This window comes from Rousettus aegyptiacus, unplaced genomic scaffold, assembly GCF_014176215.1.
Source record: "Rousettus aegyptiacus isolate mRouAeg1 unplaced genomic scaffold, mRouAeg1.p scaffold_m13_p_10, whole genome shotgun sequence".
Classification (NCBI taxonomy): Eukaryota; Metazoa; Chordata; class Mammalia; order Chiroptera; family Pteropodidae; genus Rousettus; species Rousettus aegyptiacus.
In genome coordinates, this window is record NW_023416285.1 from 3036259 (window position 1) to 3058812 (window position 22554).

At 59.8% G+C, this 22554-nt stretch overlaps 1 protein-coding gene across 10 annotated transcripts in view; it reads left to right on the forward strand.

The window, feature by feature from the left end:
* JAKMIP1 (janus kinase and microtubule interacting protein 1) overlaps positions 1 to 22554 on the forward strand; it is an 84322-nt gene that overhangs the window by 42703 nt on the left and 19065 nt on the right. For 8 of the 10 annotated variants that reach the window (XM_016161239.2, XM_036227480.1, XM_036227478.1 and 5 more), the window contains 11 exons: positions 199 to 408; positions 1220 to 1339; positions 4274 to 4420; positions 5258 to 5398; positions 7085 to 7144; positions 13981 to 14109; positions 15252 to 15380; positions 16690 to 16773; positions 17827 to 17889; positions 19599 to 19697; positions 22074 to 22175. In XM_016161239.2, the coding sequence (XP_016016725.2) occupies positions 199 to 408; positions 1220 to 1339; positions 4274 to 4420; positions 5258 to 5398; positions 7085 to 7144; positions 13981 to 14109; positions 15252 to 15380; positions 16690 to 16773; positions 17827 to 17889; positions 19599 to 19697; positions 22074 to 22175 (1284 nt within the window). Of the gene's footprint in view, positions 1 to 198; positions 409 to 1219; positions 1340 to 4273; positions 4421 to 5257; positions 5399 to 7084; positions 7145 to 13980; positions 14110 to 15251; positions 15381 to 16689; positions 16774 to 17826; positions 17890 to 19598; positions 20382 to 22073; positions 22176 to 22554 lie in introns of those variants that run through there. The other 2 variants (XM_036227481.1, XM_016161241.2) reach the window with 2 other exon arrangements.

Here is a 22554-nt window from a genome sequence, read left to right on the forward strand (position 1 = left end):
CTCTGCTCCTCTGCTCGGGGCAGCGGCGAGGGAGCTGGGCTCAGCCTGTGCACCGTCGTCTCTCTGTGTCCTGAGTCTGCTGGGGTCAGCTGACCCGGGTCTGTGGAACTGCCCGGCTTTCCCCGGGGGTCAGCCAGCAGCGGACAGCCTCCCCGGCACGAGCCCCTGCGAGGGACGGCTGTTCCTTCTCTTTTTCAGATGGATGAGATCAAAGGGAAGGATCGTGTGATCCTGGCCTTGGAGAAGGAACTCGGCGTGCAGACGGGGCAGACCCAGAAGCTGCTGCTTCAGAAGGAGGCTTTGGACGAGCAGCTGGTTCAGGTCAAAGAGGCCGAGCGGTACCACGGCAGCCCGAAGAGAGAGCTGCCGCCCGGCATCGGCGACACGGCGGAGCTCCTGGGTGTCCAGGTGAGGGCTCGTGCCTGCCCTGGGGACTCAGAGCGGACCACACCCCGTCCTCCCAGCCAGCCTGCCCGCCTGCCTCCCTCCATCCTTCCTTCTGTCCATCCTTTCTTCCCTCTCATCCCTTCCGCTCCAAGTTTGCTGACATTCACCATGTCACAGCCCAGTGTGGCTGCTCTTGTCGCCAGTGGTCTTGGAGCTCAGTGGAAAAAGCAAGAAATGAAGACGTCAGGGCGGGTACGCAGCAGGAGCACAGAAAGGGGGCCCGTCAGGACGGGGCGTGAGTCCCGCAGGACGAGAAGCGCATTGGCCGCAGACGGGGCACACAGGGCGCCGGCCTGGTCCCTGACAGGCGCCGAGCGGGCGGGGCGGCTCTGTTCACTCACTGACTCGCTCGCTCACTCACTCGCTGGATGTTTGAGTGTGTGTCACGCACGCTGCATGAGACACTGCGATGCCGGCATTTCAGCGGTGAGCAAGGTGGACGCGGCGCCTGCCCGTGAGGCGGCCCTTGCACGGCCACGAGGGGCCTTCCTAAGAGACGTCAGTGGGCAGGGGCTCCAACGCGAGGGTCCCCAGAGACGGTGTTCAGGCCGCTGGCAGCTTCGAAGTCCCATTGCCTTTGAAACGAAGGTGTCCTGCAGGTCGCCGGCAGGGCACGAGGTGTCGTCCACGACCTCGGCTTCCGGGAGCCCCAGCCTGGTGACCGGCCTTCGTGGGGAGCTGGCTCGGGCAGCATGCCTGTGAATTGTCTAAGAAGGGTCCACGGGGTGCTTGGAATGTGCTTTAAAGTACATTCGTATCTCGACTTTTTTAGGATCAACATATGGACGAGCGAGATGTACGGCGATTTCAACTAAAAATTGCTGAGCTGAACTCGGTGATACGGAAGCTGGAAGACAGGAATACCCTCCTGGCAGATGAGAGGAATGAACTGGTAATCGGCCCCCAGAGACAGACGGTCCCTCGGGGTGGGGGCGGGGTGCAAGGAAGCCGCCCTGGGGCACCAAACGCGCCTCAAACAGAAAGTTAATGCAGAGGTCTTCTGGCTTGCTTTGCTTTCTAATTTATTTCTGGTTAAAAACCCAACACACGCACATTGAAGACGCCTAATGGCTTCTGCCATTCGCTTCCGCAGGAACTGACCCCGAGCAAACGGTGGGAGAGGTTCGGTGGGAAGTGCGGAGAGGGTGGTCATCAGGGTCTTGTTTAGAACAGCAACCAAAAATCCTCAAGTGCTGGTCAGAGCAATCACGGAACGTGCCCACAGTTATCGTGTTCGGTCACTGAGAATGGCAACGTGGGTCACATTTCATCGCCGTGGAAATTGGTTCACAGTAAATTAAGCGATGAGAGCAGTTTATAGAACAAAAATACTTGTCATCGTCCTGGATATTGGAAGTCGTCTTAGGCGGTATGATTATGGATAATTTTTATTTCTTGCTTATCTACTTTCTTTTGCCTAAAAGCAAAAATAATAAACATGGACTTCTGCTTACAAAATAATCTCTAGTAAACATAACAATTTCTTGAATATATTTAAATTTTTTAGATAAACAGCTAAGCTAATTCTTCTGAAGTGGTAGTCAGTACATAAACTTCTTGACAAATGCATCATAATATTTTTGTTTATTCCAAGTTTTATTATGAAAGTCAGTGAAATGTGTTAAGTGTCACCTCTTCACAATTTTAACAAGATCAAAATAAATTCATTTCCTTCCAGTATTTTTAAAGACATATTTTTATATAGCTATAATGAGAATGTACATCTAATATTATATCTGTTTTGCATTTAAATATTCATGAGCTAAAACAAAATTCCTTATGAGCTACATAATAGTTTTCTGAGTGGATTAGAAAAAAATTACAGGCTGTTTGAGACACTTCAGACTACACCGAAGTGTTTAAAGTGAAAATTGATAAGCTTGGCAATGCGTCCGTCTTAAAATCACGCGGTAACTGGCGTCAACCCTCCGAGGTGGTTCTTCCATGCTTTAATTGGTTGTGTGACCGCAGCAACACCACCAGGAGAGTTTCGTTTTGTTTGTGGTTACAAAGTGGTCGGCGGCTTGCTTTTCTCACTCGAGTCACCAGTGACAGCTCTCCCAGCAGTGCGGGAAAGTAGATCTGTGTTTGCCTTTTTGACGGCTGCGTCGTACTCCCTTATGTGGACATACCATGGTTTATCCAGCCGCTCCCCGTGGACGTTCGGGGTGTTTCAGGTTTCTTTGCTGTTGTAAACAGTGCTGCGTAGAAGATGAATTTCTGTTGTTACTCACTCGAGCCTTTGTTTGTGTGGGGCGGGTTCTGAGAGGTAGAATGTGCGGGTCAGGTACGTTTTATGGTTTAACAGAGACCGTCGGAGTGTGTGAACTTTCACAGCCTGGCGACTAAAAGCGGGGTCTGCAGTCAGCCCCTGTGCTCGATTCTCAGTGTTAGCACTTTCTCCGTGACCTCGAGCACATCTCCTGCCTCTTTGGGGTCAAGTTCTTTGCCTGTGACATGGGGGTGGGGATGGGGGGCCCTCCTAGACTCGCGGTGAGGGCTGAATGAGAGAGAAGGCCTGGAACGACTCGCCGTCATGGGCACATGGCTTATACCTGACACACGCAGTGGCTGTTCTCATGGTGATGGTGGTGATGCCGATGGATAGTTAATTTATTTTTAATTTTTGTCTATTGAAATGAGCCTGTGAACCTTATCACTGGCCGTTTAATCCACACAAGTCTATGAGGCAGGTCTAGCATTATTTCTGTTTTGTAGGTGAGGAAACTGAGGCGGAGAACTTGGCCATGGTCATACAGCTAGGAGGCGAATGTGTCACCAAGGCCGCTCTGCTCAGAAGGGACAGAGTGGGCAGCCGCTCAGGCCCTCAGTCCCCGTCCCCTCACCGCGGCCGTTCCTCGTGTCTCTGCTTTGCGGGACGGGCCTCCACACAACGGTCGGAGTGATAGATTGTGCTAGAAGGGTGCCTGAGTGCAGCGTGCTCCCGCTTCAGGGCCCTGAGGGGCCGGGGGTGGAAACCAAGTGGCAGAGCTCTCCAGACCCCTGGCAGGCCTCGCCACGCCGCCCCTCCTCTGCCCGCCGCCCACATCCTGCGCCGGCTGCACTGAGCGGAGCTGCGCGGCCGAGCGGGGCTCCTGCGGGACGTGCGGCCCCCGCTGGGGGCGGCCGCCCACGCTCGCCGCTTTGTGCTCCTGCCCTGCTACTGCCGCCGCCCTCCTCCCCCGTCTGTTAGGCGGGCGCCCTGTGATGTCACTCCTTTGACCCGGTCCCCAGCACAGGGCCCGGGCACTGGAGGGGCTCCCCCAATGCTAGCCAGACGAGGGGGGCTGGAAGGGCGCCCCACCAGTCGTGGGGACGGCTTGGAGGACTCGCGTGGCCTTCCAGGGCCGGATGGCTTCACTTGCCTCTGCCGCCAGCTCTGGGCCCGGCACGGCACGGGGCCCAGGGCCTGTCTGCTCCCTGAGGAGTGTTGCGCTTGCTTCGGTCTGTCCTCGGGGAGAATGGTGACCAGGCAGGACTAGGTAGCTGGACTGACTGACCTCTGCGCACGTGGCCCACGACCTCTTGTGTCCAGGTGGAAGGAGTGTGGGCCTGTGGACTCAGCATAGGCCGCTCGCCCGGGGGTGCCTGAGGCAGGTCTGCGGGTCCCCCGCACGGGGCTCCTTGACTTACCTTGCCCAGGCCCCGCGAGGCTCAGGGACTACTGTGTTTGCGAGCCAGGTGTCTGTGGACCCTTTCCGGGGTTTGCAGCGCCCAGCAAATGTCCTCATGGCGGCAGCTCCAGTCCCGAGGGAGGCCCGGGTGGGATCTCCCCTGCCCCCGTGATGGGACAGCCGCGCGGCCTTCCATCTCCCTCCACCCACAGCTGAAACGCTCCCGGGAGACGGAGGTCCAGCTGAAGCCCCTCGTGGAGAAGAACAAGCGCATGAACAAGAAGAATGAGGATTTGCTGCACAGCATCCAGCGGATGGAGGAGAAAATCAAGAACCTCACGAGGGAAAACGTGGAAATGGTGGGTGCCCCCCGGGGCCCTCCCGGAATCCTCATCTGTCTGGGATCCCTCATCCCCCCACCCCCGCAACGCCGGGCCTCCCCCCGCCTCCCCCAGGAAGCCCCACGCCCAACCCCGCTGCTGTCGCCGTCTGGTCGTTAGGGCGCTGTGGGGAGCCCCAGGCAGCCCGGCGGCCTTCGCCCTGCGAGCCACCGCCCCGTGCCCGCAGACTCGTCTCGTTCTCTCTGTGCCTCGGTCTCCGTCTGTAAGATGGGCGTGGGAGGGACGCTGAGGGACGATCGTCAGGCCGGAACGGCGGCGTAGCGGGGCCTCACGGAGAACGGCCCCTAGTGCGGGCCAGGGCGGGACCGTGGTCGTGGCTTCTGCTCTGCACACGGGAGGTTCGTTTATTCCAGCAAGAATGGCTGGCCTCTGAGGTCAGGGCGGTGCCTCGGGGTTCACGGTTTATGGACCACTCTGGGGCTCGTTGTCCAGAGTAGCGTCCGTCACCCCCTGTTCCATGGCTGAGAACGAGGCTCAGAGACGAGCGCCTTTTCCCCGGCCCCCGGCGGGGCCAGGCACGCATGTGTAAGTCCTGCACGCGGCCCTTCTCCTCTCCCGGCTTCCTGTCCAGCCTTCGAGGCACCGCCCGCCCCTCTCCTGAGCCGGCACCGTCCGCCACTCCCCCGGGCTTGGTTCTGGTGCCGCCGTGCCCTCCTGCCGCTTAGGGACGAGGTGGCCGTCGTCCTTCCGTGCCGTGTCTCCTGAGCCCACACTCCACGCCCCGAGGTGCACAGTGGGTCCTTAGCAGTCACTGGACGAGCACCCCCACGGCTCTCTCTCTCTCTCCCGCTGCAGAAAGAAAAGCTGTCCGCGCAGGCGTCTCTGAAGCGACACACCTCCCTGAACGACCTCAGCCTGACGCGGGACGAGCAGGAGATCGAGTTCCTGCGGCTGCAGGTGCTGGAGCAGCAGCACGTCATCGACGACCTCTCGCTGGTGCGTTGCTCCCGGCGACAGCCCTCGGGGCGGTGCCCGGGGACACGGGTGTCGGGCATGGCATCGGGCCTTCCGGACGACGCTGCAGAAGCCGGGTGGGCCTCACCGACCTCGCCCCGGTGACGGGCACCTTCCTGCCTTGTTCTGCTGGAAAGCAGCCCCGACTTTGCTTAAAAGGCATCACTGGTGCCCGGGGGTGGTTGCCATGGCTACTCACTCTTTCACGTGGTCTCTCTGGTTTGCTGTCATAAGAAGCAGCATCGGTTTTGAGTCTCTGCCCCTTACAGAGCGGGCATGATCTGGCCCTGTAAAGGGCAGAGACTCAGTCCAGCTACCTAGTCTGATTATTTATTTTTTTTTAGCTTAGTTGTTGTAGACCATGAGCTTGAAAACCTAAACCTCTAATCAGACCAGAATTTGAAGCGCTGCGCAGACTGTGTGTGTGAGAGGATCAAGGGGGCTGAGCGCGCTGTAAGTGGGTGGAGGGTTACATCTAGAGAATTCCGCAGCTCTCCGTGGAAGCAGCTTGGGCACCAGTAACGAGGAGTGTCTGCAGTGAGCTTTATTAGGATTTCAGAAGCAAAGTGTGTTCAGCTTGCCCGAGGGGGAATGTCTCAGCTGCAGTCTGGGTCTTCAAAGAGCAGAAAGGCCAGTCAGTGATCAGAATTCAAGAGAAGAATTTGACCGTGACTGTCAAGTTCACTCTGCTTGCCTATCTCTTTGTCTCTTTAATTCTTCCTTCCTTCCTTCTTTCCTTCCTTCCTTCCTTCCTTCCTTCCTTCCTTCCTTCCTCCTTCCTTCCTTCCGTCCTTCCGTCCTTCCTCCCTCCCTCCCTTCATTCATCTCCCCATCTGTTCGTTCTGCAACCTCCTCTCCTTCCACACCTCTTTCCATCCATTTCTCCACTCCTCCACCCCTTCGCCTTTCCCTTCCTCCTTCCATTCCTCCTTTCTTCTACCCATCTCTGCTTCGTTACATAAAAGATGGGATGTAACGTAAGACAAAAAAGCACGTTAGGTGAAATGATGACAAAGTTCGAAGAGGAATGACAAACACGTAAGACTAGAGAGAGCGGAGATCACGGCATGGGCCAGGGTCAGGAGGGACGGGTGGGTGGGCCGTGGCGGAAGAGCCAAGCACCAAACTCCGGGGTTCCCGGCTGCCAAAGGGGAAAGCGGGGCTTCACTGGAAGGGAGAGAATTCGCTGGTTGTATCTGGGGCCAGATGCTGCTGCTGCAGCTGCTGCTCGGCAGACGCCATGCTAGTGACGGCAGCCAGGGTCTCGTTTCCTTCTTAGGGGACACGTCCCAGTCCCGCAGAGCAAAAGAAGAACCCGAGAACCAGTGGAATAAAGGGCGTCCCCTGGCAGGGGGTGGTCCCACGTGGATTTGGCCCCAGCTCTGGGGGAGCCGTGGGCGTTGGCGCCCGCTGCAGAGCGGACATCTGGGCAGCACTGCCGGGCGCCTTACGGCTGCCAGCTGGGACCCACGGACGGGCCAACCCGGGCTTTCACCCGGATCGGCCGTGGCCCGGTCGAGGGCTGGAGCACATGGTGCAGCTCGCTGGCTCTGAGCGCCGAGAAGCGGCCCTCGCCTGGGTGTCACGACCCGGCTCACACGCGCCCCATGGGGTCGGCCGGGTGGTGCGGGGCTGGCCGAGGGAGCCCACACTCGTGCTTTCTTGCAGGAGAGGGAACGGCTCTTGCGCTCCAAAAGACATCGCGGGAAAGGCCCGAAGCCGCCCAAGGTGAGCCCGCGGCCGTGCAGCCGCCCTGCCCTTCTCCGCGCCGGCGTCCGCGGGGCTCGCCCCAGGGAGAGGGCGGCCGTGAGCCATCGCATGGGCCTGCAGGCCGAGACGCCCATCGCTGCATGTCGATGGTGCGAAACCCGTCCCCGCCGTCCTGAAGCTGCGTAACTCACGGCGTGGACCCGTCACGGAAAGCTGACGGATGGATTCTGTATTTAGGCCTCAGGCGCTGCTCACCCCACATTAAAAACGTAAATACTTAGACCTTTTGAAGGATTTAAAGGATACTCAGGTTTGGTTCATAACATCTTATATCTTGTTCTGAAAATTTGGGAGCTTTGGGCTTTTATGGAATAATGCAGAACTGCATTTTTTTTTTTTTTAACATGGATCTATAGCGATAGTGTCTGGATGCCTCCACTGGGGACCCCCCTTGCCCCTCCCAGCCTCGGGCAGTCTGCTGGCAGGCGGGCCTCCCTGGGCTTGCAGCTGTGCCCATCGTCACGGGCCGTTCTCCCGGTGTCTCTGTGTCCTCACACGGCCGTCTTCTAACGAGGACGCCAGCCACTTTGGACGAGGTGCCCGCCCTGCCGCAGTGTGACCCCGTTAGCTAATCACTTCTGCAGTGACCGAACTTCCAAACGAGGCCACATCCCGAGGTCCTGGGGGGTTAGGGCTCCAACCTGTCGTTTTGGGGGGACACAGTTCAACCCATACCATCACACTTTACGAACGATGTCAAGACTTTAACTGTCAGTGAGGATGCTGACGACGTGCTCCGTGGGCCAGTGCGGCAGCCGGGCCCGCGTCACCGGGCCTGTGCCCGTCGGTGAGCTGCCACGTCCCGGACACTCAGAGACGTGGCCATTCGCACCAGCTCGTCTAACCCTCACAGCAAGCCCGGGGGACTTGTGTGACCTTTTCCCATTTTACAGTGATAGGACGAATACAGATCTAAAACGCAGAGTGATGCGGAGACCAAGCCAGTTGACAAGGCCGAGATTGAAACTCTCCGTGGCCCAGGCGTGGGGCCCGAGGCCAAGCCGGACGCGGCGCGGGCCTCTCTGCTCCGACGCCGTGAGCCGGGAGTGGGGAGAACACGTGTATTCTCAATCCGTGTGTTTATCACGGAAGCGGATGACTGCACCGTAGGCTCCCGGGGAGTGAACGGAGCCGTCGCCCGCAGTGCGCCACCCCCAGGACTCCTCCCGCTCCGTCTTTGTTCAAATGACGCACCTGCACCTGTGGAGTGCACTTTCGCACCTGGGGCTTTACCTCGCCTCACGCCGTGAAGCACTTACCCATGTTACAATGTGGTCGTCGTAGATACACGTCGTTAGGGCTGCAGAATCCGCCGCGTAGCGGGGCCGCGTGTGTCGGCACGTCTGCTTTCAGCCCCTCTCGGGCATGAATGACGCCGCAGTAAGCACGGTCATGCCTACGCAGACGCCGGTTCTGGGCTGGTCCCGCCGTTCGCCCTGAGCGCTAAGTGACCACCCTTCCCTCTGGTTGGACTTTCTGCTTCCGTAAACGTCACCACAGAGAGCTCTTTTTGTCCAGGAAGCTGTGTCCACAGTCTCGGTTGTCCCCATGACAGAGTCCCAGCGGTTGAAGTGTGGATATGAGGTGCTCGAATGAGGGGCGACAGGCTGTGGGAAAGCTGGGGTCGGGGCCATGTGGCCTGCTCGGCAGCCCAGGGGGCAGCGTCGGAACCCGGCACGTGTGCCTTGGGCCTGGACTCTCCAGTCCGGCTCCCTGGGTCAGGCGCTGGCAAAAATCGCCAGGTCACCTTCATCAGATACCCCGCCCTGTCTGAACCAGCCCAGGGCCTGTGGCCGCTTATGCCCATGTCGGGCTCAGTGGTGAGGGCTAAGGCGGCCTGATTCTCAGCCCCTCCCATCCCCCCGTCTCTCTAGCCATCCTCTGTGGAGCGTCCTTCTCGGGCATGACAGTGTCAGGAGACAGGGCACAGAACGGCGTCTCCACCCTTGAGAGACTTCCGGCAGAGGCAGGGTCTAAGGAGACCCAGGGGCCAGCCCGATGGGGCGCGTCATATTTTCTGCAGAGCCGGAATGGAAGCCCAGGCAGCTGCTGCAGCTGGTACGTGACGCGTGCCCGGCGGGGCCTGGCCTTGCTGCTTCTCGAGGGTCCAGCTGCAGAGCAGCTCAGAGAGAAATCGGCCTTTAGATTTGTCCCAGAACTCAGCAGTTTGCAGACAGCTCGATTTCTGCGATAGTCTCCTCCTCCTTTAGCCAAGATGCGTTGTGTTGCTTTTGTGAAAAACTCAGTCATGTAAGCAAAGGAAAGAGTCCTGGAGGTGGCCGGCTTCGGGCGCGGGTAGATCCCGACTGACGCTCACGTGATGCTGCCAGGAGCCCGCCCGTCTCCGTCTTTCAACTCTGCCTTGCTCCGGGCCGGCCTCTGTCTCAGGCAGGCCCTCCCCCGTGGTGGCTCGGGCAGCGCTGGCCGCGGGCATCGTGCCCGCCTGCAGCCTGTGTCTCGGCACGGCCGGCCTCCTCCCTGGTTCCAGCAGAGGCCTGGGGCCAGCGCCTCCCGGCACAGCTTGGCCACAGGCACGTCCCTGAACACATCTGTTTGGGTGGCACCTCCTTTTGGAAGCATGACTTAAAGACCTAGTGAGCTCTAAATTGCACGGCATGGCGTGGTCACACAGCTCATAGCACAGGCGCTTCATAAAGAACAGGGCGTCGAGCGTTGTTGAAGGTGAACTATACGTGTGAACTTGGCTGCATGTGTTTTGTTTCCTTTGTGAATGGTCCTTTGCCTTGTAATGTGGCCTTGCTGTACTTCAGAGCATGGAAGTTGGACATGGCAAAATCCGTTTGCTTTTACTTTTGATGCTCTCACTAGAGAAGGTTCTCCAGCAGACGCAAGACACACAGACGCCCGCGTGCGCAGGGCTGAAGTCTGCTCTTGCTGCAGCTTTGCGTGGATGGCGGTCCGTGTCTGTGTGTTTAATCGGTAAAACAAACGGCCACAGGAAGCGGTGCCGAGAGGCCGAGCCTGGCGTCCAGGGTGCGTGGGCGGTGGCTGGCGAGCCGCAGAGAAGCCGCCCGGCAGAGGCGGCAGGCGCCTCGCTGCTGTGGCCGGGTCCTGGAGAAGGCTCTCGCCGCGTCACCGTCACCGTCACCGTCACCGTTGCTAGCACTGATCCCGGGGGCCCTCGTCATCATCCAGGGACCGGGGCACTGGCAGGGGGGCGGCTCGGGGAGCCTGGTGTCTGGGAGGAAGCCCTCAGAGAATAGCCCAGTGCCGAAGCCGACCGGGTGATTGGTGCGCCCAGCCCCGCCTGCCCCGGAGCCTGCGTCCCCGTGGTAAGACCAGGGCACGTCTTCCCAGCACCCGCAGCAGAGGAGCCGCAAGGCAGAGGGAGGCGGAGTGCTCTGGGAGAGACCTGGCACCTCCCCGCAAGCCTCAGAGGCCGGCAGGCGGGAGCCGGGGACGCGGCTTCTGGCTGACGCAGCACGCGGGGGCCAGCGGGTCGCGGGGGCCTCGCGGTCATGGAGTACCTCCTCTTCGTGCTCTACTTCTCCTTCTTCCTCTGCCTCTGCACCCTGGTGTGCCTGTACTTTTCCGGCTGCCAGGAGATGACCTACAGGCACGAAGGTGAGCGGCTGGCTCTGGGGCACCGCTTGTGGGTCTGCGGCAGTCGGTCGCGTGACTGGCAGCTCCTTCCTGTGACGGCGACTGTTGGAGGTTGACACAGAGCAGAGACGAAAAGCGGCCGGGGGAAGCTGGGGTCGGTTGAGGGGCTGTCTTTTTTTTTGGGGGGGGGGTTCCCTCTCTTCCACTAGGTCCCATTCAGTCGGCTCAGAATGAGCACCTCTGTCTATTCAAAGTGCGAAGTGGAGAAGAATTGTTTATTTTTCAGTCATTTTTTACCCAAATCTCATTTTTTTAAAAAAAAAAATCTGGGTTCGTTGGTGAACAGGAGGCAGCAAGGTGAGGCTGGCGGTGGGCAGACCGGTCTGGGGGCGCGAGCCCCTGTGCCCCGAAGGCGCCACGCGGTGGGCGTGGGTGGGGACGGGCCCCTCGGGTGTGTTTTCCTGGGGACAGCCCAGGGGCGTGAACATGACAGAGACCGAAACACTCACGTTCCTCTCGCGCGCGGCTTTTTTTTTTTCTTTTCTTTCTTTTTTTAAGCCCGTTACTTGTTGTTTAGGCCCGTGGGGAGCCCAGCGTTGGAGGGAGCGGTGTTTTCCCGACGGTTCTCTTACTCCTCGGAGGCAGCCGGTGTTTTGTGTCGATTTCGAAAGTGCAGTGGTCACAGCCACAACCGCCAGGCGTCCACTTTAAGCGCGGACACGTCCTTTTCTGTCCTGCCGTTTTATTAATCAAGGCAGAAATTTCTGTGGCACGATCGCCTAGAAATGGCTCACTCTCTGAGGGGAACCGACTCGGGCGCGTGGCGCACGCGGCCAGCCGTTCACAGCCAGGTCTCGGCCGCGATGGAAGCCTCCGGGCCGTGCGGCCGCCCAGCCCTTGTCGTAGGGTCGTAGTAGTTCGAATGCCCTTTTGTGTTTGGTCTCTGTCCCCAGAGCTGCGCCCCGGCCCGGGGTCGGGCTGTGTGCAAGGGTTTAAGTGCGCGTCTGGTTTAGGTGCGCATCTGCTTGGTGATTGGGTATCTAACAGGTGGTCCCGCACGGGTCCAGACACTGGGTGACCCTGGGTGGCGCCACGCTGGGTCACTGGCCCCCAGGATGGTGCAGGGCCCTGACAGTGGCCAGCGCAGCTGGGCGATCCGTCCCCATCGCTGGGAGGGCATGCGGCCTGACGGCCCCAGGGCTCCACCTCCCTGCACCTCCCTCAGCATGAGTTGTCACAGCAGGAAACAGACCCGTCCCCAGGGGCCTCGCAATTAGCGGTGTTTACGTCTAAGGCTGGCTGAGTGGCCGCCAAGAGGAGCAGGAGCAGGAGCTCAGGGGGCCGAGCTGCGTGTGCAGAGGAGCTCTGGGCGTGTAGGTGCGTCGCTCCTGAAGGTGCTTGTGGCCACCTCCCTAGAGACCACCTGGACGGTTTTGATACCTGAACTGGGGTGGTGCGGGGCGGGGGGGTATCTTAGCTGGAGGGGGAATTGAGCATGTGTGTGTGTGTGTGTGCGTGTGTGTGTGTGTGCGCGTGTGTGTGCTTGTGTGTGTGTGTGTGTATGTGTGTGTGGTGGAGGAAAGAAATCCTTTGAAGTCCGGGAGCCTGTTGGGCCCCACCCGCTGAACCCCCGTGTCCCCGACCCGACACTGTTTGCAGGTCGGCAGCCTGGCCTTGCGTTGCCTGACAGAGGTGTGCTCGCAAGCACTCAGGTAACAGCCCACCCTCCTTGAGCGTCCCAGGCCCTGGGCCACCGTGGGCACAGGTTTTTGGCCTGAGCAGCTAGAAGGATGGAGCTGCCGTGACGAGCACATGCGAGATTGCGGGAGCAGCGGGTTTCGGGGTGCATGGCCGCACTAGGCCCCCGTGGAGCAGTTGGGGAGATGGCTGAAGCGTGAGTCAGGAGTTCTGGGGGTGGTACGTGCCCCACGGGTCCTTAAAAATCTAGGGTGGCGAGCAGAGTGGAAGCTGCAGCCGGAGACCAGCGGCGAGCGCGAGGACGTGGGGGCCGTGCGGGGCCCCCCGCCGAGCCCCTTCAGTTACCCGCACAGGCGGCAGCCCCTGCCCCACCGCAGCCATGTTGTGGATTGTGGCACCGGACACATTTTTCTTATGTTCGGGTGCCTGAGATTGCAGACACACGCTGACTTGATCGAGCCCAGTGGGAGGCGTCCTCAGCGTGAGGGGGTGTGCCCTGACCCCCCAGCGGGTCGGGGTGTGGGGACGGGACTCTGGGAGAAGCTGGGTGCCGGGGGAACTGGCGGAGCCTGCGGCTTGGCTCTGGGTTTAGTTATGGTTCTTTCTTCACGGCCGTGAGAAACACGCATTGATCATACAAGCGCAAAGTCTTCCCAGGGACTCTTTGCGGGGCAAAAAGCCGATGTACCTAAAACAAGATGATCCGGAGATTGTCGCTGAAGTCTGCAGCCCCCGGGGGACGGGAGCTCGCTGCGGCAGGGGCCCCTCTGGCGGGGATCACGTCCAGTCCCTCGGCCCACCCGGTGTCGGAGCCCACAGAAGGCGCTGGGCCAGGCGTTTGCTGCGTGTCGACGTGCACGCGATCGGGTGAACGCGGCTCCGGGCGCCGATGTTCGGGGTGGGAGAGGCGCTGGGGAGGGGCCCGGGAGACGGGCTCACAGAGCTTCGAAGCTCCTCTGACTCTGAGTGAGGAGAGCGTGAGGGTCCGTCACACTGTTCCTGCTAACTTCGTAAATGTTCCGAGTCTTCTATGATAAAAAGGTAGACAAAGATCGTCTCCTACCGCGGGTCCAGGGAGGGCCCGGGCCACACGCCAGCGCGGCCAGTCAGAGCTGTGGCACCGCCCTGTCCCCTTTCCCCGCACGGGGCGTCTGGAACGAGACGTCGCCCCGGCCCCCCCCCCGCCCCCTCCGTGGCGGAGTAAACGTGCGGCGCGTGGAGTGTCAGTGCACAGGGCACGGCACACGCGTGACCTCGCCTGTGCTCACAGTGAGGGGGCCGTCCATGTCCCTTCGCTGGAGAAGGGAGCTGGTGCTCGGGGCGAAGTGACTTCCATCAGGTCAGCAGCACCTGAGCCTGGAGCCACCGGGCCAGGCCCTCTGCTGGCAGCCCCCCTCCCGCCTCCTCCTCCAGCCCACCTACCCCCTCCGGGGGGCCTGGGGCCCAGAGGCGCGTCGTAGGCCCTCGGCCCTGGCCGGCAGGGGGACCCAGCAACCTGATCCGTTCCTGACGACCTGCCTTTGCCTTCACAGAAGCATGTTGTGGAGACATTTTTTGGATTTGATGAGGAGTCCGTGGACTCGGAAACCTTGTCAGAGACATCCTGCAACACCGACAGGACGGACAGGGCCCCGGCCACGCCCGAGGAGGACCTGGACGACGTAAGCGGCCTCAGCCTCCGACGGTGGCGGGAGCTGCTCCCCCGCTTAGAGATCTGGCCCCCAGAGGACCTGTGGCATCACGGCCCATGGCGTCAGGGGGAGGGGTCCCCACCGTCCCGGGGTCCGCGAATGGCGGCGGGGCACAGCAGCACGCGGGGTCGCTCTCCTTTACCCAGAGCCGATGACACAGAAGAAATCCGAGGTCACCTTGGGGTCACTGGTGCTTTGCAGTTGAAATTGCTGCCTGGTGGCTGGCCCCTGCTTCCCCCAAAACACACACAGACACACACACACGCGCACGTAGACGCGCACACACACACACACACACGCACACGCACACGCACACACCCCAGCTAGTGCACACAGGGCGGCCGCTGTTTTCATTACAAAGATGGCACATGTAGGAGAACCCAGACAATACTGAACGTGGGAGGAGCGTGAGCCCCTCCCCACCACCCTCTCCACCCCCATCCCTCCCCGCCAAGCCCTCCCAGCAGAGGTCCATCCCTCGACCGCCCTTTCCCTACCAGACCAGCCGTCCGTGTCCAGGGTTGTGACCAGGGCACCGAGTGAGCTGGGTTCACAGAAGGTCAAAGGGCAGCTTCGTTCTCCCACGCCCTCCCCCAACCCAGCTGAATTTTCTTAAGAAAACCCCAGTAAAGCGCGGTCACGCCAGACACGTGCACTTCGATTTGCTTTTTTCACCAACACCGTGTGACAGGCGCCTTTGTCCCCCATCGCCCCCTCGCGAGCACGTGGGGCTGTTTCCCGTGGCCGCACGTGGTGCGTTCAGCCGCAGGGCCCCCCCACCCCCCCAGATGCCGGGCGTGGACGGGCCCAGCGCTTCCCTCTGTGACCGCACGCTGCTGCTCTCGGGCGTTGGCACCTTCGCGCACTCAGGCGACCCGTCCTGAGCACAGACGCCCGGGCGAGCAGGGCGGGGCGGGGCCCGGGGTACGAGGTGCAGGGCCGGCGTCTGCTCCCGGCGGCCTCGCTCTGCTGTGCCGTTCCCGCCTGGCGGGGACCGTGCCTCCCGTAGTCGCGGGCAGCAGCGCGAGGTCGGGACACTCGCCCGCGTGGGCCCGGCCCCAGAAGCCGCTCGCTGCCACGGGCGTCACCGTTCCCCTTCTCCGTGCCGCTAGACGACCACCCGAGAAGAGGCCGACCTGCGCTTCTGCCAGCTGACCAGGGAGTACCAGGCCCTGCAGCGAGCCTACGCCCTGCTCCAGGAGCAGGTCGGGGGGACGCTGGACGCGGAGCGGGAGGCCCGGGTGAGTGCCGTGGCCGGAGGCCGCACGCGCGCCCAGCCGTGCGTTGTCACATGGCCTGCCTCGCACACTCGGAGGGGCTCGTGACGGGCGGTGGGGACACAGCCAGCTCTCTGTCGTGGCCGTGCCCTGGCACTTGGCGGACCCGATGGGACCTGTCTTTCTGTCAGCGGGACGCGGGAGTTGCCAGAAGAAATGACACTCCTGTCTGATGGGCGTGCGAGCCGCCCGTTTGCAGGGCCGGCGTCAGAATGTCAGACTTGACGGGGACGTCCCAGACGGGGTGACCTGGCAGACTTGACCCCTCTCCCTCCCTGGCTGAGAACCCCTGAGAACGTCCCCGGGGAACCCTGAAGGACTGTCAGAGTGCTCCCAGCCCACAAGGCACTGTGGCCCTACGGGCCACCCAGGTCGGGCCACACCAGCCCTTGCGCTGGGCTGAGCTCCGCCTTCCAGCTCCTGCCACTCACTGTCCCTCAACCCGCCTCTGGGAGTCACGTGGACCAGGGACTGCTTGCCCTTTCTTCCTCCAGGGGAGCACACCTCGGGGGTCAGGGCTTCAGCCTAGTGGGTTCCCTGTTTCGTTCTGCGACCCCCCTGGGAGGTGGGAGGTGGCGAGTGAGGCTAGGGGGAGGGACCCTTCTGGAGCCACATTCCGCCTGTCATCTGTAGGTCAGTGAAATGAACGCCTGGACTTGGTTTGAGCTGAGACACGTGGTTTTTATTAAAAATTTTATCCGATTGCCAACATTTAAAAGGCACGAGACTGCACAGATACCCAGATCCTAGGCTTCTGTCGGAAGCCAAGAATGCTCAGCAATGCCAGGCTGCGGCTGAGTGGCCCTTTCCCCTGAGGGGACGTCGCCTCCAGGGTGGCGCAGTCGCTACCGCGCCCTGTTGCCCACGCTCTGTTCTCAGCCCTCGCTGTAGGTGGTGCTAGGCCCACAAAGGGGGTGGACCCAGCGTGAGTGTGTGGGCAGTGCTGGTGACCGCCGAGCGAGCCCCCCGGACTTGGCCAGGCTGAGACCCGGGCACGCCTGGCTTCCGGCTCGCTCGGCCCCTTGCAGACACTGGCCTCCTCACCAGGCTCCGGTGTCCTTTTCTGTAAGATCAAGGGGGTCAGAGCTGACAGCTTCTCCAGGCTTTCAGTTCTTAACAAGTTTCCATCTGCAGCTGGCAGACCCTACACGCACCCAGCTCAGCCAGGTTAGAACGTGGGCCGCTCCCAGCTCTGGCTGGTGGCGCGGCCCTTGCCGCTTCCCGGTCAGCCGTGCGAGGTGACCTGCTCATCTCCTGGTCCTTTTCGTTCCAGACTCGGGAGCAGCTGCAAGCCGATCTGCTGCGGTGTCAGGCCAAAATCGAGGATTTGGAGAAGTTACTGGTTGAGAAGGGACAGGTGAGCAGGATTTGGGCGTGTGCTCTGGGCATCCTTGCATTTCTGTCCCCGGGGAGGTGTCCCTGGGGCCTTGGTGCTGAGGGGCACTCCCCATGGATCTGCGCCATTTGCCCCGGAGGCATCAGGGGACGGGGCCTGGCAGGCCCCAGGTGAGAGCATCTCTGCCAAGGAGCCTCTTTGCGGAGAGGTCAAAGCTCAGAACGGGCTAGGAGATTCTGACTCGGCTCTTCCTTCGTTCGCCAAATGCACAAAACCAGGGAGCAATTCCAAAAGCAAAGGGTGACCATGATACTTTTTGACTCGAATCTGAAGAAAAGCTACCATTGACGATCAAGACTTAATTGCAGACACGAACTGACGCCTGCAACTGGCTCCGAGTTCTTGTAGAGGGCCAGGCCTCAGGACTCCACACTGTGACTGTCACGTGAAAATCCAGGGCCTCGAGCTTCTCAGATTAGCCACCTCCCTGTGTGCAGCCTCTGAATTTGGCGAGGTCCAGGTGACAGCAGGACACAGCAGAGAGGCAAAGCCGGGCCCCAGACCTGTCCTGTGGGGCGGGAGAGCTTCATCCTAAGCGTTAGGGGGAAGGAGGCCCAGGAGCCACCGGAGCTGGGAGAGGAGGGGGAGAAGGCCCTCATTTGTCCGTTTACCATCCTCACCGGTCTTTACCGAGCGCTGGCTGTTTGCCAGGCCCCACGCCAGGTGCTGGGGATGCCCCATGGCCAGGGCAGAGGGAGCAGAATGAACAGGAGTGTGCTGCCGAGGCGATGCCCGGCTGTGGCTTGCGGAAGCCGTCGGGGGCGGCCCGGAAGCCGGCCATGGCCGCAGCGAGCTGGCCAGGGACACCGCCGCTGCTGTCGCTGGCACAGAACCAGCCCCCTGCGCCTCTGGGGTTCTGAGCGGCTGGCGGGGGGGTGGGGGGGGCACTGCTCTGCAAACCTGCCGTTTCTCCTCTTCGAGATTAAAGATTCAGAGTGACCTTTTCATAGACCGTCTCCTGTCGCGTGACCTTTCTGCTTAGTGCGTGTGAACATAGTCAGTGCTTCTCCTTAGGACTCCAAGTGGGTGGAGGAGAAGCAGCTGCTCATCAGGACCAACCAGGACCTGCTGGAGAAGGTACGTGGTGGGCGCCCTGGCCCCCAGGAGCCCCGCTGGCCGGGCTGAGGCCCGCCCCACCCTGCCCCACAGTCTCGCCAGCACCGCCCGGCGGCGGGTAGAGGAGAGCCGCCTCCCCTGCTGGTCAGAGCCCCATCCCCCGGTCTCCGGGTTCCCGGGCCAGTCCTGGCTCCGACCTCTGGGCCGGGCCAGAGAGCTGATTCAGGTCTTCCTCCGGGCACCTGCGGACGTGGCTGGCCACCTGCCCTCCTGATGGCCTCCCGGGCTCCTTGGCCATTGCTTTGGGGTTCCGGAGCCCCCCACGGGGAGGGGCCCCAGCGCTGGTCTGTGGGCAGCCCTCAGGCCGCCGCTGTCCAGTTCACGGTCTGGAGGCCATGGCGCCAGCAGCGCTGAGCCAGCCTTCCCCCTCTGCTCATGGAGTTTTCCAGAACTCTCTAAGGTTGTTGCCTGGGGGAGTAGATCTAATGCTTTGGGACAAGACCTTAGCTTAATTTTTTTCTTGTCTACAATGCAGTGATTTTTTTTCTTTCTTTTTTTATTCTTAGTAAATTTACCAAGTTGCGCAGCCTCCAGCACAGTGCGGTTTGGGGGCATTTTCAGCTCCTGTAAAGACCACTCGAGCCCAGTCATGGTCACTTGCTGCCCCCCACCCCCTGCCACTGTGTCCTGTCCCTCTGGACTTGCCTTTCTGCACCTCCCACACTGGAGGAATCGGCCTGGCCTCGGCCCAGCTTTTAGGGGTCCTATGTGCCAGAATCGGACAGACCTGGCCTGGCCCCCTGGGGAGGGGCCTTGGTCCAGTCACAGCTCTGCACGGGCCGACTGGGTGGCTGTTCAGTGCCCCGCATTCCTCCACAGCGCGGGGGGCTTTAGGGCAGGACTGGTCCATGTGGTGTGTGGGGACAGATTCCCTATCCGTGGCCCTGCTTACGGAATTCTGGGAGCCACAGAAACTCTGACGACATTTCCTGATGTCCCCTGGGGGCGCGGCCACCGCAGTGGAGGACGCGTCTTGGCCGTCCCCCTGACTGGGGAGACAGGGTACCTGTGACTTGCGAGGCCTCGTTTCAGTGCATCAGCTGACTTCCTCCTCCTGCAGCCGGTGCAGTGGAGGGAGGGGGGTGCTTTCCGGCTCGGATGAGGCCGGGGCGCAGTGCAGCCACGTAGCTTGACCAGGGGCTCCCAGTGGGTGTCAGGCCTAGGTAGTCTCCCTCCCAGACGGACCGTGCTTTCCGGGAAATTGCTGTCGCTGAGCCCTCTCCACAAGCCCTCTGGGGAAGTTCCAGGACTGAGGGCTTCCTGCTGTGGGCTGCTGGCCTGGTCTGGGGGGCGCTGGCCTGGTCCAGAGTGGGGTGCACCCTGGATGGGTTGGGGTGAGAAGGCACTCAGATGGGCTTGGGGCTCACTCTTACTTCCCCACGATTGACTTCAGAGAAGGAACTTAATCACTCTGTGCCTCAGTTTCCCCATCATCCATTTATTCAACAGATGTATGAGGAGGCCCCCACCCCAGGCCAGGCTGGGGGCTGCAGGGACGAAGCAGGCAGAGCCTCTCTCTGCTGCACTGTCCCGCCCCTCAGGGGAAAGGGCCCGCCCCCCTCCCGCCCCCTGGTGACTCCGATGGTTTCCAGGAGGGGGCACGTCCCCCGTGGACCCGGTGAGACGTAGCAGTCCGCCTGCCCGTTAAACCACAGGTGTTTCTGCTCTAGATTTACAGGCTGGAAATGGAAGAGAGCCAGCTGAAGAACGAAATGCAGGACGCAAAGGACCAGAACGAGCTGTTAGAATTCAGAGTGCTAGAGCTCGAAGTAAGAGACTCTCTCTGTTGTAAACTCTCAAACGGAGCAGACATTCTCTTTGAGCCCAAACTGAAATTCGTGTAAAGCTCCCAGATGTTTCGAAGCATGTGTCGAGGGGACGTGTTATAGCTGTTTCCTTTTTTTCCCTTTTTTTCTTTTTAAATCTGTATGTTCAGAATAATTTCACTGCCTTAATATGTTCTGGAGAGAATGCTCGCCGAAGTCTTTGGACATGTACCAGAGCTAATATATTTATTGCCTACGGCTTGTTTTGCACTTAATAAAATAATTTGTTTTTGCAATAGTTTTGCCTTTTTTATTTGTGTTTCATTTCCATAACTACTTCTCTCCTGCATGCGCAGTCACCTGGTGCGCATTCTGCAAACCCGGACGGAAGCACCTCTGCCACTAATAATAACACACCTTTTCAAGGGACCTCGCATGCCGTGGGTCTCACCTTTTGAAATGGCAGGTTCTCACCTGGTTCGCGACTGGCTCGATAACGTGTTTACTGCTAGTTTGACCCATTTTCTCTTTGCCAAGGTCAACGCAGGTAAGTAAACCCCGGCGAAAGGAGGTATTTGCAGAGGCGGCGAAGAAGACAAGTTACGTCGCTCCACCGTGTTTACCCAGTGAACACAGCCCCGGTGGGTGTTGCCGCGGTGACGGACTGAAAAATGACTCTGTAACTCGCGCTGCAGCGCAAAGCGGCGCTTTAGCTTAGGGGGTGAGCGATCGTCGTTCGCGGCTAGACGTCATCTGCCGAACGTTCAGCTCTTCTCCGACACCCAGGGCTGGGCCCGGTGTAATTAAGATCGCGGGTGGCTTGACCGCGTCCAGTGGAAATCTGGCCTTGGGCGTGTTACCGTATGGCCTCGCCGCCCTGTTCCTCCCCGACCCTCTGTTTCAGTTGAAAAATCATCGATAGTTTAACCATCACCGAGTTTGTGACTCGTTTTCCTGTGTCCCCTTTGCGTGTCCAGAACCCTCGGTGGCAGCGAGCGCCTCTACGGCGTGGCCTGTCTGATATTGGCTTCTCCTCCTGGCTTCCATTAAAATTTCATCTGCCCTAGAGCTGACCGGCTGGTACTTTGTCGCGTTAGCATGGGCCGTGGCCCAGTGTCCAGAACCAAGTGTCCCTGTGCTGCTCACTGCCCAGCTCTTGCTTGGGCCCGAGGGAGCTGCTTCCCTCATGCAGCAGCCACGGGAAGTCACGCAAGCTCCTTCTCAACACACAGGCCACTGTTAGAAAGCCCATCACGGGTCTTCGTTACGCGTCTTTTTCTCGTGAGACGTCCATAAGCATTGCTCAGTTTACAAGAATTTTCTTAAGGGTCTCCACTGTCCTTCAGAGCCACTAGAAGCCAATTTTCTGACTCGCATTGGTGTAAAATAGGAGCTTTCTCTTGTGACTTTTCTGTTTAAGTAAATGTGACAGGTGGAAAGGCGTGCATAGAACCGAGCCACCGCGCATTTCACTCTTGGCCAATAAGGAAAATAAGGGGTTCTCGCTAAGCTGTTTCCGACTCGGGTTAGCCAGGTCGGGGCTTCGTGGAAACAAATTCGTAATTTCTCTCCTTGAGCCTTTTCCAAGTTCATGTGCGTGAGAGCTGGCCTCTCAGCTGGTGCTCGTCTCAGTTAGTGACAGCAGAAGCCCGTTGCTTCCAGAGCTCGATTCTGCAGGGGCGGGCCGAAGCATGCTTACTTACCTCCCTGTAATTGTGAGAAAAGAAAAGCAGTTTGATTTCAACCTGTGCTTTGACAAGGCCTCCCCTGCTGGCTAACCGGCCTGGGACTCAGGTGTCGGGCAGCTCTGTGTAGGAAATGTTTGTTCTGCTGCTGCACTTGGTCCCTGTAAGTCACTGGGCTCTGTCCTTTCTGAAAACATGTCGCTTTGTGGGTGATTAATAAGCACCTCTTCTGGGAAAACGCTTGCCTTTGCTTCCTTCGTAGTTGTGATTTGACTGTCACTCTAAGGCAGGGATAGAATGATCATCGGGGATAGTGTGAGTGCGGTTAAAAACGAAACAAAAAAAACTGAACAAAGTCAGCAGATTATATTGAAACTATGGTGAAGCCGGGGTCTTGCGTGATTGGGTCCTGATGCTTGTGTGACTTTCGGGGCTTCGCTCTCGCGGTTGATAACCTGTTAACCGTTTCTTCCCAGCCGAGTAGGTAAGAGGTAAACAGGGTTCCCCAGGCCCGCAGGTGGCACAGGTGGGTCACATATCGCTCTCTTGCCCACATAAGGATGTCCTCGTCCGTGCTTTTTAGTGACGTCTTTGCCAACTGGAATTCGTTGGTTTTGCCGAGTAACATGGGAAAAAACAGCAAGTGGTAAATAATTCAATAAAGTTCTGTTTTTAAACCAAGTCTTTTCCCCAGGAGAGAGAGCGGAGGTCGCCAGCATTTAATCTCCAGATCACCAGCTTCCCCGAGAGCAGCAGCGGAGCCCTCCAGCTGTTCTGTCGCCAGGAAGGAGTTAAGGTAGAGTGCTTTGGGGGCCGGGGGGTGCTTCACTGAGGCCAAGGGCAGCTCCAGCGCCAGGCTCACCTGTGAAGGGGGACGGGGTCCTCGTGCCAGGGACAGAAGTCGTTTTACGGAGATAACCCCCACCCCCACCCCGTACCGCTTTGAAAGCCACAGTTCATGGTTTTAGCGGGTCACCAAGTGTTCTTCCATCTGTACCCATAATAAAAGAGCAGACGCTGGGGATGAAGCCTTGAATGCAGACCCCAGCTCGGCTGCCCCGGAGCCCTGGCCCGTAACTTCCCTGAGCCTCGGTCTCCGCGTCCATGAGATCGGAGCGGCGGTGCCCGCCCGAAGGAGTGGGTAGTGCGCAGTGAGCGCTTCGGTCCGGCGGCTG